This window comes from Podarcis liolepis (genome assembly GCF_965112155.1).
Source record: "Podarcis liolepis genome assembly, chromosome: 1".
NCBI lineage: Eukaryota > Metazoa > Chordata > Lepidosauria > Squamata > Lacertidae > Podarcis > Podarcis liolepis.
Genome location: NC_139554.1, coordinates 93,273,258 through 93,288,690, shown reverse-complemented (window position 1 = coordinate 93,288,690; position 15,433 = coordinate 93,273,258). Strand labels below are relative to the sequence as shown.

The 15,433-nt window shown below is 43.5% G+C and overlaps 1 protein-coding gene across 4 annotated transcripts in view; it reads right to left on the bottom strand.

Annotated features, from left to right (window-relative positions):
* Nucleotides 1-501: 501 nt before the first annotated feature.
* Nucleotides 502-15,433, bottom strand: part of LOC310701027 (glycerol-3-phosphate dehydrogenase 1-like protein) — a 30,767-nt gene continuing 15,835 nt past the window's right edge. Inside the window, exons 3-11 of one of the 4 annotated variants that reach the window (XM_083490992.1) lie at nt 14,481-14,556; nt 13,207-13,419; nt 7,052-7,229; nt 5,778-5,918; nt 4,350-4,488; nt 3,604-3,716; nt 2,204-2,437; nt 1,350-1,456; nt 502-682 (exon numbers count right to left, since the gene is read on the bottom strand). In XM_083490992.1, coding sequence (XP_083347118.1) covers nt 586-682; nt 1,350-1,456; nt 2,204-2,437; nt 3,604-3,716; nt 4,350-4,488; nt 5,778-5,918; nt 7,052-7,229; nt 13,207-13,247 — 1,050 coding nt within the window. In that variant the 5' untranslated portion in view covers nt 13,248-13,419; nt 14,481-14,556 and the 3' untranslated portion in view covers nt 502-585. Of the gene's footprint in view, nt 683-1,349; nt 1,457-2,203; nt 2,438-3,603; nt 3,717-4,349; nt 4,489-5,777; nt 5,919-7,051; nt 7,230-10,580; nt 13,420-14,480; nt 14,557-15,433 lie in introns of all 4 variants that reach the window. The other 3 variants (XM_083490993.1, XM_083490991.1, XM_083490994.1) reach the window with 3 other exon arrangements.

Below are 15,433 nucleotides of genomic sequence, written 5' to 3'. Positions count from 1 at the left end.
AGCCATTGAAGGGAGGCACCAAGGAGAGAGGAGGAGACTGGCAAAACATCGTACGATACCTGGAGCGTTTAGACTTGACAGTGACCTCCCTGCCAAGTTCTACCCCATTCAATTTCACAAGTTGATTTCCACTACTGAGCCAGGCTTTTTTGGCTTCAGTAGATCCAAGTTGAAACGTGTCACTCAGGGGAAAGAAAGCTTCAGAAATTAAAGACACTGCCTCAGGAGGTTCTTAAATCTTTCACTGGAGGTCTTTAATGAAAGGCTCAACAAGCGCACCTGAACAAGAATGCACTCTTCTGTTCCATGTCTGAATTCTCTTGAGTGACTTTGAGATTACACCCTCATTTTCAACTTACGAGCCCTATGTAATATCCTCCACTTCCCTGGCTTCTGAAGTTTATACTGAGATGTAGTATCTAGCGGACTTCACTTTCTGTGGAAATAGTTACGCTGTTTTTCTGTATAGCCTGTGACAATGAACACGTAGTACAGATGATATCGTTTTGCTTGCTTTTATTCAGCATGGTCAAACTGACAGAATCCTCGTGCAGAGATACTTAACTGGCAAGTCACAACACTATCTTACAAGTGTTCTGGATGACTTTGCAAACAAGTGATGAACTCTTTGATAGACTTCCCTTCATAGCAGATCAGGTAGACGTTCACAAATAATGGAAACCTGGGAGAAATGCAATTGCTAAAGTAAATTTTCATGCAAAATACAACCAATTTAATTTTTTACCAGCAAGGTCATTTTTAGCTGGCTTTTCAGTACACGGCTGATGCATGATGTAAACTTTATCATAAGATACAGGACAGAATACTATCGAAATATATTAATTTAAAGCACTGTAGCAAGTATGAATAGGAGAATATCAATTTCTGTTTCTCTGTGTCTCAAGTCCAGTTCTCAACATTTCCACGTCAATTTGCAATTTTTTAAATACAAAAAGCCTCATGAAAATTCACCGGCATTTTAAAGCTGATTTCTCATTATATATATTATTTACAAATCAATTTTCTATAATGCATTGTATGTTATTTTCTCTTAAATTTGCACTTTATCCTAATATATGTGTTTTGTAAACATTGCTTGGCCATAGAACTACAAGCAAAATTCAGAGACGTGTGAATTTTGAATGATGAGTGTGTTTTGGTTCCCATACCTTCTCAGAAAACATGAATTATGTAAATTCACCTTTAAATACAAACTAATCCCCCAACCCTAGTGATGGCTCACAACAGAGACACCCAAGAGTTTTTCCATGGCCAAAGGAGCTAGCAAAGTGCAGAGAGTACTCTGAACTTCTCAGACAGGATATTTACTAGAAAATCAAGCTACATACTTGTCAACCATTTTCTTCTGCTTCAGGATTTTGTAGACTTCAGCAGATGTTTGAGGCCCTTGTAGCTTTTGCCCATTCAACATTTCTTTTTCTAGCTGTTCAATTGTCTGGAAATTATTTTTAAAGAGTGTTAAATCATTTGTATTTGGTTTAAAGGAAACTGCATCACTAAACTCCATTTAAAGCTAAGTAATAAATGTGAAAGTGCTAAAGCCGGAACTCCCTTTGTTCACTTATGCAAAGAATGGAAATAATAATTTTGTGCAGACTGCAATCTAAGCAATACCCGAGATTTACTTATACATACTAAAAACGTATGTGTTTTTAAATTAGGACAAGCATCTCTCATTTGGTATTATTTCCAGCTAAACTCTCTGTGTGACACTAGAAAGCCCACACAGCTATCATGATGAGTAGTGGCAGATACCGACCACTGATTTGTCTAATCTTTTAAAGCCATCTAAGTTGAAGACCATCACATCATTTTCTGGGAACGGATACCACAGTTACATGGTGTGAATAACTGTCCCTTTCTTTGTTCTGAATCTCCCACCATTCTTTTTTACTGGATGGTGCCTGGCTATATTATGAAAGGAGGAGAGAGAAGAGCTGCTTTCTATCGACTTTCTCCACATTATGCCCAATTTAGAAAGGTTAACATCACACAATATCAGTTATTAGCAAGGGGGCTTGGTCACTACCACTGGCCTCATCCACAAACAAATGCATGCTGTAATATACTAGTTAGATATGCCCCCTGCCCTCATAAGTAAATGCAGAATACTATTGGGAAAGGGCTGATAAGACAAAAGTAGACCCATTACAGCAATTAATCTTGGGGGGAAACCACTTACTTTTCCACCACGTGCAAAAGCTTCAGCCACCTTCCTGTTGCGTCCCCCATAGCATGTGGTAATCAGATCAGCAACACCACAACTTTCCAGAAATGTATTTATTACAACGGGGCCTTTGCAAAAGAGTTTAGCGAAGGCAATCATTTCCATTAGTCCCAGACGAATCACAGCTGCCTTGGTATTGTCACCTTGGCCCAACCCATCACAAAAACCAGCCCCTACTGCAACGATATTCTAAATCCAGTTAGGACAGGGGGAGAAAAAGAGAAGAACAAATCACATGAGACAAAGGCATGGAGTTTAATGACTTCAGAAAGCATGAATGCTTAGCAAAAGGTGCCATTCACAAATGCATTCCAACAGCTGCATTTCTCTATTGAGTTGCTCCTAAATGCCCCCAAGAGCAAAACTGCATGCAGTTCAGTGGTCTATTCAGATATATTCAGCAAGTGGTGTCTGCAAGTCTGGTCACAATAAGAAGTGCTGCTGCAGTTGAAGAATATGCTGCTAAATATGTCTTGGTAGTGACAAGCCACACTTCTTGTTTTTCTCCACAGGATCAAAGCAGCTGGTGAGACATTTCCATAGGATCAAAGCAGCTAATGAGGTGTATCCTTGTACTGAATGTTTTTAAGTGAGATAGTGATATGAGGGAGGGATCATAGCTCTGTAGCACATTATTTTTAGGCTGAAGATCCCAAATTCCCTTGCATCTCAAATTAAAAGCATCAGGTAGAGGGTGAAATTAAATGGCCTCTGCTAATGACAGCAGTAGACAGGACAGAGCTGATCTACAAATAGTCTGACCTAGAAGAAAACAACTTTGGGTGTACTATAGAGTAATGTCTATGGTGTTGTGTGGACGCTGGTTTTTCTTCCTCTATCAGAAACCCGAAAAGAAGTATTTCACAACTCCTCATAGTGGACAAAAGTATGTGTATGTTGTCCCACCTTCAACAAATCTCTAAAAAGTACTTTATCATATGTCCTACAAACTCCAGTTGCCTAGAAAGTCATCTAAAAAGTGCCCAACATAAAACTAATGGATCTCGCTTTAAAAAAAGTCATTGGACGTATTTTCCCGCTGCCTACATGAAAGCCAATAAAACTCACTGGAGAATAGTAAAAGGATTCCTTTTTTTCTGAAGTGATGTCACATATATTTGCTTCCTAACTGGCGGCAGCGATTTAACAACCAGCTATTGTACAACCTATATCAAGGCCATTTTTAATTAGTATGGCAACTGGGATGTAAGTGCAGTTCTCCCATTTTACAGATTTGTAAAGCCAAGAACAAATGAATGAGAAAACATATGAATTTTTTTTTTTAAAGCTTAGCTGGCCACACAGATTGCCAAAACTTTAATTGGCCTCACAATATTTGATTTGGAATTACTCACTTTTAAGGCTCCACAGAGCTCCACGGTGTCACAGTCATCTACCACAGTAATTCTGAAATTTGGGGTTTGCAACAACTCTTTATAGATCTTCCCACTTTCAGGATTTTTGCAACCTATGGAAAGAAGCATAGTAAATTAGGATTGAGGTGATGGCCAAGTAACAGCATATCATATGACCTGGACTTAAATGGAAGCATCTCTTCTAATCTCAGCTATGCTTGTGACTCACCATTAGATATACCCAAACCCAGTAAGCTTTCTATAGGGAGAGATGCTCAGTAATGATTTGTAAATACGCTTTCAGTGCTGTGTTATCAAAAACACAAGAATGCCTGTATTCAAATGCTACAAACATTCCCATTTGCAAAAGGATGGGCAATAATAATAAAAACCACCTAGGTCAGCTGTGAGTGTCAGTGAGATGTAGAGGATAAGAGAGTTGGACTAGGGAGACCCAGATTCAAATTCCCACTCATCCATGAATCTCATTGGGTGACCTTTGACCAGCTGCTACCTTTCATTCTTACAGGGCTGTGCAGAACACTGCAACAACAAACAAAAAAGTTGGCAAGGGTTTTTGGGGTGGGGTGGGGTGGGGGGAAGTCTCATCACAGCACCTATAGATCCACAGATATATCTTCCAGATCACCGCAAAGTGGAGCAGGGGAAACATTCTGGATCTATATTCTGAGTAAGTGGACTGAACTGATCCCTGGTTTAGTCATTAGTCTTGAACACAGAATTACCAATGGTGGTTTCACAGAACTTTTCATCTGCCACTTCGTTTGCGATGTTGGCTCCCATGAGTACACTGACTTCTATGCCCAGCTTCTCTCGAATGATGTCCGATATGAGTTTCAGTCCTTTAGGGCCTTCGTCTATGCCCTGTTTAACAGGAAGGCAGTGAACAAATGTAAGACTAGCCTTCCTTGCACATCAGTAGATGAAACATAAATCTGATCCTGTTTTACTCTATGAAATTGAGCCCGTGCAGGAGTTGTTTACAACAAAGGGTAATGGGAACAGACAGCACATTGTCGGGTTGATATATCTCTTGGTTATGACCCACACAGTACATTTCTCTTAAGACTGTTTGATGTGTGTTACATAGCCAACTTTTTATATAACAACATAAGCTTTAGAAAATAAAATAATATATTGTGGGGAAACGACTAGTCCTTTCCAAATATGGCACTTTTGCCTTCTGTTCTGCATCTTGGGGTGTCCATAGCTCTTGAAACCAACTCAGAGGCATGGTTCATTCAGACTGCAGGCAGAGCGGGAGTGTGCTCTAGTCTAGTGTTATTATTATTTATCACCCAAGGCAGGTTACAACAATTAAAACACAAGGTTAGAAACAATTTTGTCTGCACCCCATAGGAGCCAACTCCTAGGGACAATGGGGGCTTCAGCCTTCCCAATAAAATATTTGGGGGGGCTCCCCTCCCCCCCAAAAAATGATGGGCATTCCTATTCAAATAGTGTGTGTACCGTGTCATGTTGTAATGATCTCAGGCAGGCAAGCAAGCCCCGATAAGAAGTAATGAGACTCCAGCAGTTTTATGTTACATTTATTTACACACACAAAAACCACACACATCTAGAGCACGGCTTCTAACCTGCTCACATTGACGATAGTTGGTCAGTCTGAACCTCCGCCCCTTTCACAGCAGGAAGGATGCCAAATTCCCGCCCTTCCCCTCTTTCCCTTCCATTGTCCTCTGACCTTATCCAGTCTCCTATAACGGGGACTGAGAGGCTGGTCTTCCCCCTCCCCACTTCCACTTGACACACTCTCAGTCCTCTGTTTATCTGCTGATTGCCTAGCAACACTTTGGCTGCCTCCTAACTCTCCCACTTCTTGAGAGCTAACAGTGTCTTCTTCTGGAAGGGTGGTTGAACTACCCCTTCTTGGCTCTGTCAGCCATCTCTCATCTACAGTCAGTCTCTCACTTAGCTCAATTTCTGAGTCTGACTCTTCCCCTGCACTTGGGTGAGCCACGTTCCTGACACATGTTATTGATTATGTGGGGTGGGGCTTACCTGGGCCCCCACAATATTTTATTCAGGTTGGCGCCCCTGCTGTGCCCTATATGTAGTCATGTCCCTGGAAATTTCACTGTTCCATTTTCTCCCTAACCGGTCCTACCCCTTGGGAAAGGCTCACAAATTACCTTAATTAGCGAAATTCCAATGGCTCCTTGTTTTACATGGCCAGTTAGCTGCTGACAGATTTTAGGAATGAACTGATGAGGTATAACAAATATTATAATGTCTGCACCATTTACTGTTTCTGCTGGGTCTGCTACAGCAACCTGAGACAAAAAAGAAGAAGAATTTTTAAACATTCTATTATTGAAAAACAAACAAGGGCAGCTATCCAGCAGCGTTTCCCATAGCAGCAAGAGTGTATTGAGATGACATTCACATATATACACATTTTGAGCATGCAATGTGTATTTCCTGGGATTGCGCATGCAGGAAGGCAAATCCATATATGCAACACAAGTATTTCCTGCAGTAGTCTTAATATAGCCAGCTGTCCTGAATTGAGGTCCGTACAAAATAACATTAATCTACTAACTCACATGAAAACACAATGTTCAACTGCAAATGAATATTTGGAGAGAGAGAAACCACTCTTTTACACTTATATTATAGAGATATTTAAGTAAACATAGATTTAAGCTTTGCATCTGAAAAACTTCTTGAAGTGCCTTAGCTCAGTTCTCTTAGCAACCTAATTCTATCAATGTTTGCTCAGAAATAAGTCCAGTGGCGTGAGGCTTGCTTTCAAGTAAGTGTGTATGGGATTATAGCCTCAAGCTTGGCAGCCACTTGGAGGGGGGGGAATCAACCTCGTGTCCTGTCTTTGTTGTGCACATTCTACAATTTGGGCACAATGGTCTGCAGCTCCTCAGAGTATTCTGGAATACCAAGTAGGTCTGGAGACAAATAATGTATCTAAGCCTAACCAATTGCAAAACTGACAAGGTTCTTGCATTGTTCTGACGGCTGTGCCAGGATTTCTTCTCTAGTTTAGATAATGCACAACTCATATCAATGTCTGTGTGTACCTATGCTGCTCTTTAATCAATTGCATTATCCTTCTGATATATTGTGAGTACAATTCCCTTCTCAGTCTGCTCCTGGGAAAGCTGCACAGCTGTTCTGCTATGTTTTTTTAAAGAAAGGGCAGATTTTTCTAAGCTTGAGGAATGGGGTGGGGGTGGAAGAAAGCCAAAAAGGAGAAGCATGGGAGTCGGGTGTTTAGCTCACAACGTTAAGCACGAGCCTCATAAAAAGTGAGCGACCCAAAATGCAGGTATTGTACACTAAATTCCCAGCGTGGAAGCAGCCTTCGTTACATTGAATTGCATTCCATTATGGCCCAACTACACTACCTTTAAAACCTGAAACTACAGTTAAGGAGTTACATTGAACTTACCACGTTAGGAGGTAGCTTATGCCCTGGGAGATACTTCACATTCTCATGGTCTTGGTTAATTATTTCTGTGAGTTTTCGCCCATCGATTTGCTCTTCAAATACCCACATATTAACAGTAGGGTGAAATTTGAGGGATTTCTGGGTATTTTTGCCTATGATTTTTGCAATGGCACTTCCCCTTTAAAAAAAGAAAAGCGGGGGAGGGGGAGGAAAAGAAGGCAAATAATTAAAGGCATGGTTAATTGCATCCCCACTCACCAGAAGCATACGGTTGCACAAGCACTATATCTCAAGAATTTGGACACAAGCAAAATTTGCATAGTAATTTGGATTTAGCGAACTTTATAAAGCTTTACCTCCTATAGTAAATTTCACAAATGGCTGCCAATGTATACAACATATGTACTGTACATATGCACTGCTTCTGCACTTTGGATGGTCACTTTGGTGCTGCTAACATAGCAGTTTGACTTCATCCCTGAGGGTGCCCTCCATTGTCTTTTGAGACAGACGGGTGCCAAAACCAACATCCCACATCAAAATTCCATGTGGGGGGTTTTTAGCAAAGAAAATTGGCAGTTTAGATTCCTACGTCATATTTAGACCTTAAAGATTTTAACTGAGGAGGAAGTATGGTTTCCCCTTTAAAGAGTTGTGTGCACAGTTAGTCTAGAACTGCTTCTCCACCTAGTGTAGAATTTGGGGCAAGAAGGTCTGAGCATTACACTGATCCTGGCCCAACTGGCTGCCAATCAGGTTTTCAGGCCCAGGTTTTGACCAATTAAACCTTATGGCTTAGGACCACAATACCCCCAAGGACCACCTCTCTCCATATGAGCCTATCTCAACCCTGAGGTCATAATCTGAGGCCCTTTCTTCATGTGCCTCCTCTATGAAAGGTCCGGAGGGTAGCAACATGAGAATGGGCCTTTTCTGCAACAGTTCCCTCTTTGTGGAATACTCTCCCCAGGGAGGTTCACCTGGCACCTTCATTATACACCTTTAGGCGCCAGGTGAAAGCGTTCCTCTTCAACCAGGCCTCAGGCTGATTGATATCCAATGCCCTTTTAAATGTGATGTGAGATTTCTGGCTTGTTTTTGTTCTTATTTTTAGTCTGTATTTTGTGTTTTTTATATTGCAAATTGTTGTGAACCACCATGAGATCTACAAATAAAGGGCAATATTAAACTTAACAAATAATGAAAATAAAAATAGGGAGAAACATACTTCTGTACACAAAAGAGTACAGGAACCTTACTTGAATTATCACACCATCTTGCCTAATCTCTATAACAATAATTCCTAATGCTTTTCTCCTTGTTCCATGCAAATAGAAAGGAGACCAGGACTTCTGTCCCCCAGAGGTGTCACAAGGGGGGGGGCAGGTGGTGCATTTTGCCCCAGGTGTCATGCCTAGGGGGGGGGTGACAAACTCCCCTGGGTGGATCGGCGTGGCAGCGCTCGCACCCCCTGCAGGCGGATTTTCACAATTGCCACGGTCGCTGTTGTGAAAATCCGCCCACTGATCGTGCAACTATGCCCTGTGTTCAGCCTGGCACCCCTTGGCGGGTGGTGTTTGCTCCACTCGGCAGGCGGCACTTGCATCCCCAGCGGGCGGTATTACGCGATCGGCGGGTAGATTTTCACGATTGGCGGGCTGATTTTCATGACGACGATCGTGCCAATCACGAAAATCTGCCTGCCAGGGATGCAAATGCCGCCTGCCATTGCGTGCCAGCCTGGGAGGCTCCCGCCGCTGGAGCACCCCCTGTGAGACTTGCCGCCACTGCTGTTCCCTCAATGGCTTCCTTGGGGCAACATCAGAGTGTCACCATTGCAGATCCAGTGAAGTTACACTGTGTTTTTCTAAGCTAGATTAATGGTATTCAAGGTCATTCAAGCAAACACAGCTTCCTCAGGAGAGCTATATCTGAGCGCCTTGTGTTGTGACTGAACAAGTGAAAGTAAAACAGAACCTGGGAGTCCCAAAATTCTGTCAGCAAAATTGTATCTCTAGCTGCTCCACAGAAATGTAAGCCACATAGAGCTACAGCCGAGAGACCAGTTGAAAAGCTTTTCAAATTAGTAGTACAAATAAAGCTGGGTTTTCAGGTGGTCTGAGTGTGTTGAGCTACCACAGACTTCACACATAAAACTCACCTCTCTGAAGTTGGAACTTAAATAAATCTTTAAAATGCTGGCAATACCTTTTTGCATATGTCTGTGTCAAGCATATCGAAGCCAAAGGTCATCTCGGCTAAGAGAAGGCTGCTATATCAGCATTGGATCTCTCTGCCTCACTGAGCCATGTCCTAGCAGCTGCCTTCATCAGAAGGCAAAAAGCTTCTGACAGCTTGTACGTTTCTTTATTATTATATTTATATTCTCCTAATGACTCTACAAGATACCTATTAAATCTGGACTATTGAATTCAGGTTCACAAGTTATATATAACAATCTAGAAGAGCTCCTAACCCACAGGTCACCAGAGAGGAGCAGACAAACTACTCCTTAAGACTCTTCAAGCAAAACTTTTGCACATGGGTTTGTTAGTCACACTGATGAAAGAAAAGTAAACATTTGCATAAGGTGGGGGATTCAAGTCCACATTTGTGATTGTGGGTATTGAACAAGAACATTGGTTGTTCCAGAGTTCAGGCCAACTAATCTGAAACAGGAAGGTGTGGTATTGAGCTGTCCGAGACTCAGGTTCGCATATGTCATGCCTGACATCAGTTTGATGACCACATTTTCGAAATGTTGATTTTGTTTGTCAATTTAACAGCTAATAAATAAACAGCTAATAATAACAATAAAACCAAACCAGCAGCAAATCAGAAACCATTATGGAAAATAAAGATTTCAAGGCCTGACTATGAAATCTCCAAAAACAACAACTGAGAAGCCGATGTTTAGTATGCAAGGAGTTGTTTAGATGTTTTTGAAAGTACAGTATTGCTGACCATTGAACTTTCATATCTATTTTGGTAGCTTAAAGGAATGCAACCCTGACTGCAAATGTTACAGATAAGCTTGGAGGTTAGTGTCTCTGACTCAACTCACAAACAAAAGAGCTCAAAATTTTCCCCCACCTCTGAAGGACTCTGACTTGTAGCCTATCACATGAGAGCTGCATCAGCATTTTGGGGTGCTGGTGGGATGTGGGGTGGGTTGCAAGACCAAACGCCTAACCTCTGTTAGACACAACCATTCTGCATGCGTACATGAAAGGCACAATTCTTATTTCTTGTAGGGGAGCCAGACATCTTTTCTGAAGGTAGTTCCTCTGTAGCCAGGATATCACCAAAAAGTTGATATTTTAAGCTACCCATGCTATGCTGTTGTGTCCGGGGGCAGGTTTCATTGTGGCTCATTTTTTGTTTGGGTGCAAATAAGAGGCCTTTACCAGGATTGGTGCCATGTTTGAGGGAGCTTGCCAGGGGTCACCTTGCCCAGGGCTCCATCAAACCTAACAATGACCCTCTGGTGCCCCCACCCCAGTGCTGCCTTCAGCCTTTCAAAGCATACCAAGGGACTAGTGGAGATACTCTGGGCACCAGAGAGGCTACATGGGTGGAGTTCCATCAGCACAGCACAGCTCCAGCTACCCAGTACACCCTTGGCCCAGCAACAAAGCAGTTGTAACAGCCACCATCATTTTCCATATCTCCAGTGCTTCTAGGTGCCACCCCTGAAGTGTAGGATCTGCTACTGTCAATCTCCATGCAGCTAGAGCTTCCAATCCAACAAAGGAACAGTAGCTATGCAACTGGGAGTGGAAAAATTGCAAGGAGCAGGCAAAGCACAAGGAGCAGAACATCCATATTTTATCTGCCATGGTACATTTCTGGTGCATTGTGGGCTGAGGCTTAAGGAACCTGCCTACCTTTCTTCAGGGCTTGCCTTCGTAGGTGGACTTAAGGTGCAGATTTAAGGTGTCAGCTTTTCCTGTGAAAGTATCCAACAGCTTGTACCCTAAATGTGGAGTTGGTGCAGTTCATCCATGCTACACTCTGTGTGATCTGTCACTGCTTTGCTCCCTTTCGTCTCCACCCACTCCCTTTTCACTCCTGAAAGAGGTATAATCTCAGCCTAACTATCCGGACAGGAATCTTGTGCAGCCCTTGGCTGTTGTGTCCCATCTCACATGATCAGTCTTTTCTTTCTTTCTTCATACAAACAATGGTGAATTTGCACCAAACTACCAACTGAGACATCATTTGAGTATGCCACGAAGAGAGAAAAGTTAAGAATAAAATACACAAATCCTCCCTGGGTTTTTCAAGCTCAACCTCCACCCTGCTTAACATAAATTCTGAAACTTGCCCAGGGTTTACATTATGGAGTATGCATCTCTAAGGTCAAGGAGTTCTATAGCTCACCAGAAAAGGTCACTGAGGTGTACAGCCATAATGAAATTTGTGTAGTTGCCGGTTCTATTTATCTATTTAGTGTTGTTATTGTGGAATAAGAACAAAGCCCCTTTCATTGGTGTGGATTTCTAGGAGAGTGCCCAAACTGGATGTTAAGATAACAAAGACTTGTCTCTGAATGCCCTGTTCTTTGAAAGAATGGAAAGGTAAGCGTAAATCTTTATGTAAATCTGAGCATAGTAATCTGAGAACGTACATGAAAAGGACAAGGGTAGGGAAGACAGGGAGAAATAGGTATGACTATAATTAAGTCTCGGCCTGTCGGTCAGGGTGTGTGCAACATTTCTCTCTCTTGAGAGACCAGTAACTCCTGCAAATAAACTAACATTCCATTTCATAGATGGTATCAAATTATTCCACGCTGCGAAGACATGACTACAAAAAAATGCAGGTTTCTCTGCTGGTCTAGAAAATAAATTTTAAAAATCCAAAGTGTCCTTCTTGGTCAGTGTTAGTAATTTTTCCAGTTTGGTCCCATTAACTGTGCTGGTTGGTCCTAATGACTTTCACTTAGACCTACAGGAAGCTACTGTGGAAAGAAAACGCTTGAGAAGAATAAACAAAAACCTTCCCTTTCTGATGCACAACCACCATCTTGCTCTGCAAGTACACATTATGAAATAGTACCCATGCTGGCTTTCAATGTAGGGCTGATATTATGAAAGCACAGGAATAATACCACGTCTAAAACAAATTTGGGAAATTAATCCCAAACTGATTTCAAAAGGGTGGGGGGGTATAAAATGTACGACACTTTCATGCCCGTTTCCCCTAGCACTTTTTCTCCCAGGGGAACTCAGCCTGTCACTGGATATATTCCCTTTGAGGCCAATGTTCTAGTCTGATCTGCAGGTGCTATAGAAACACATGAAGCATGGTTCAGACTGGAGGTGGAAAGGCTGCAAAACAAGCAAACGATTCCCTCTCGCAAAGCTCTGGAAGGCTGTAGTCCAAAACATGTCTTAGGGAAGCCTGGGGGGCATTTTTCCCGAGTAAACTGGTACAGGTCTGTGTCGGTCAGGGATTTCTAGTCTGTCCGACTGTCTACAGACAGATTACAGAGCTGCTCTGCGCTTGTCCCTTAATTTATAGCAGAGGTGGCCAACCGATAGCCTCCCGCTGCTGCGGAACTACAGTTCCCAGCACCCCTGAACATCGGTCCTGCAGCCTGGGACTGATGGACCGTCCAACAACCATGGGAGCGCCCGAGGCTCCTCATTCCTGTTTTTATAAGGCGCTGACATTTCAGGGGAGCAGTTGCAGCCGCATAGAACATAACAGATGCGCCCTCAGCACTAGCATGTCTGCTCAGCAGGAAGCCCTATTGGATTCAGTGGGGCTTACTCCCAGGTAAATGGGATAGGATTGCAGCCTAAGCAACCTCGTCTGCTGGTTTCCTCTGGACTCTCGTGGGGAACGATCGGGGCAATCCAAAGGCGATTAAATTTTCTAAGGTGAAGCGGGGGCGGGAGGACCTGGCATTTTTGCGCAGGTGTCCAAGTTAGGACAGATATGGACCTGGATATGAAGGTAGAGCGAGAGAGGAAAGGTCCGGAGAGGGATGGCTGACTCCCTCCGTGCTCCCTCGCCCACTCTCTGGATAGCCCGTCGGCCACCCGCGGCTTTTGTTGCAAGGGCGCACATGCACCCAGCTCGTGGCTGGGTGGGTCGTCCTCTGCCCCCCTGCGATTCCCCCTCGGCTCCGTCCGAGTCGTACTCACCAGTTCCCGGAACCGATAATGCAGGCTTTGAGCGCAGACATGGTGGCTGGGCTCCCCAAGTCGTCTCTGGGTCCCTTCGCGCCCGGCGGCGTCAAGTTCGGCGCTCGTCCGCTTTAAGTATCCCGGAGGCTGGGAAAGACGCTTGACACACCCCGGCCTGCATGCGCCGCCTTGTCTGCCGGGATCCAGCCCGCGGTGGAAGGAGGTCAGCCCCTAAAGACCAGTCAGAGAAGATCGGGGGTCAGGGAGCCCAGCGGGCCGGCGTTGGAAGGGAGAAGTAGCTCTTTTCCTGCTGGGTGAGCCATTGGGGCAAACGAGCCCGGCCCCACCAACCTCAGGCCGCCCAGTGGTGGCTGGTGCTCGTTGGGCAGAAGGCAGGGAGGCCAACGGTAGGGGGAGCCAGAGCCAAGGTCGGGCAGAAACCAACCTATCCTCCTCCCTGGTGAGCTAAACAGGGATAACACTGAGACTAAGGAGGAGGAAACTGACAGCCAGTGTCACCCCCAGGACTGGTTAATTGGAAGAAAAAAGGCTGGCAGCTGCTGTGGGGCAGGCTGAGCTTGGTGCCCCATTTGCCCTAATGGACCAGCTTCCACAGCTTCTGCCAGACACGCCCCCCGTCTTCTTTCTTATAACCAGTCCAGGTTCTGGCACGGGCTAATACTGTAGCTCCCTCTTCTTCCTCAGTGTTGCCTTCACGGCACTCAACAGGGAAAAGGACAAAGCTAGAGTGTGTTGGCTCCTTTCAGCCCAGGGGCAGGCTTTGCTAATCTTTTATAATATGGCACTCTGTGCAAGACCAAAATTTGGCACCCCCAAATGGGTCTTCTCAATTTTGCACCCCCTCGGCTCAGGGCCTGGGGGGGGGGGACCGCTCACACTAGCCTAAATCCAGTGCTGTTTCTGCATTACCACTCCTAATAGGCACCAGCTAATGCAGAACATTTTTCTTCTTTGGACTGTGTTCTTGTACCATTTCTGAGCAAACAATATGTGGAAGGGCCCACATGTATTAAATATGAATTAATAGGTTTTTAAATTTGAATTCAACTTAAACATTCTGAGAAAACTGTCAGATCTTATGATTAAAGGAAATATAAATTTTAAGACCAATATCTTCAATATTAGCATATTCCCTAATCACTATCTGGACCACAAAACAAACATCTGTTTTATGGCTACTGAACTTTAAATCAATGATTAATGAAGAATGAGTGGGTGTGGTGCTAATGAGTGGTGATGATATATAGAGTGCACAATGCCTGTACATGTACCTGCTCTGAGAGCCTTCTTGACTAAGGCTGGAGTATAGATGCCATAAAGTAATCTCTGGGTCTGTTAGTTCAGGGTCTATTATTACAAAACAGAAAGAATAGGTCACATTGGAGAAGCAGAAAACTGATCCCATTCACCTATGAGCAAGCACCATTGAATATGTGCTTTAAATGTGCTTTAAATATATGGTGCACACACAAGCCATATATTAACTCAAGCCAGGCTTCTGCTAGGATTTACAATGCCAATAGTGTTTCATGCGGCATAAAGAATCCTAGTTTGGAGTAGGTAGGTGGGCAATGTATGCTGTTTTATCAGACCCCAGCCCAGCCCTGATCCAGAACTACCAGTCCTGCTTCACAGATCCCTAGCTCCAGGGAAACACAGCTTTGCTCTTTTTGCCAGGCAAAGATTGCTCTTCCCCCGCAGTCATGAGCTAATCCATAAAACTGGAGTATCAGGACCACAATTAAGCCAAGGGAAACACAATTTAAGCGAGAGTGGGTGGCATGTGCAGATGCAGAGATTGCCATGTTGCCATAGGAACTGATGCACAAAAAAAACCCAGTAGAAGTAATGGTAATGTAGCTTTTAGGAAGTAAAGTCCCATGACTGAGAAAGCAAAATTAACTCAGCACATTTGATGCCGCTATTAATATAATTGTGTTAAGATACAAATAGACCAAGAGGGAATTGAAGTATCAAAGCTGAAGAAAATGATGTGGTTGATGAAACAAGATTCTTTCTTTCTTTTTCTTTCTTTCTTTCTTTCTTTCTTTCTTTCTTTCTTTCTTTCTTTCTTTCTCTTGTAGCCTCTCTAATTGGTTGTACATACATGCTTGCTAAGCTAACCCTACTCAAAGTATAAAGGTGACCTCAAACAACAATGGATATAGAAGTACTTTCTAAATACCGTATTTTTCGTCCCATAGGACGCTCCGTCCCATAGGAC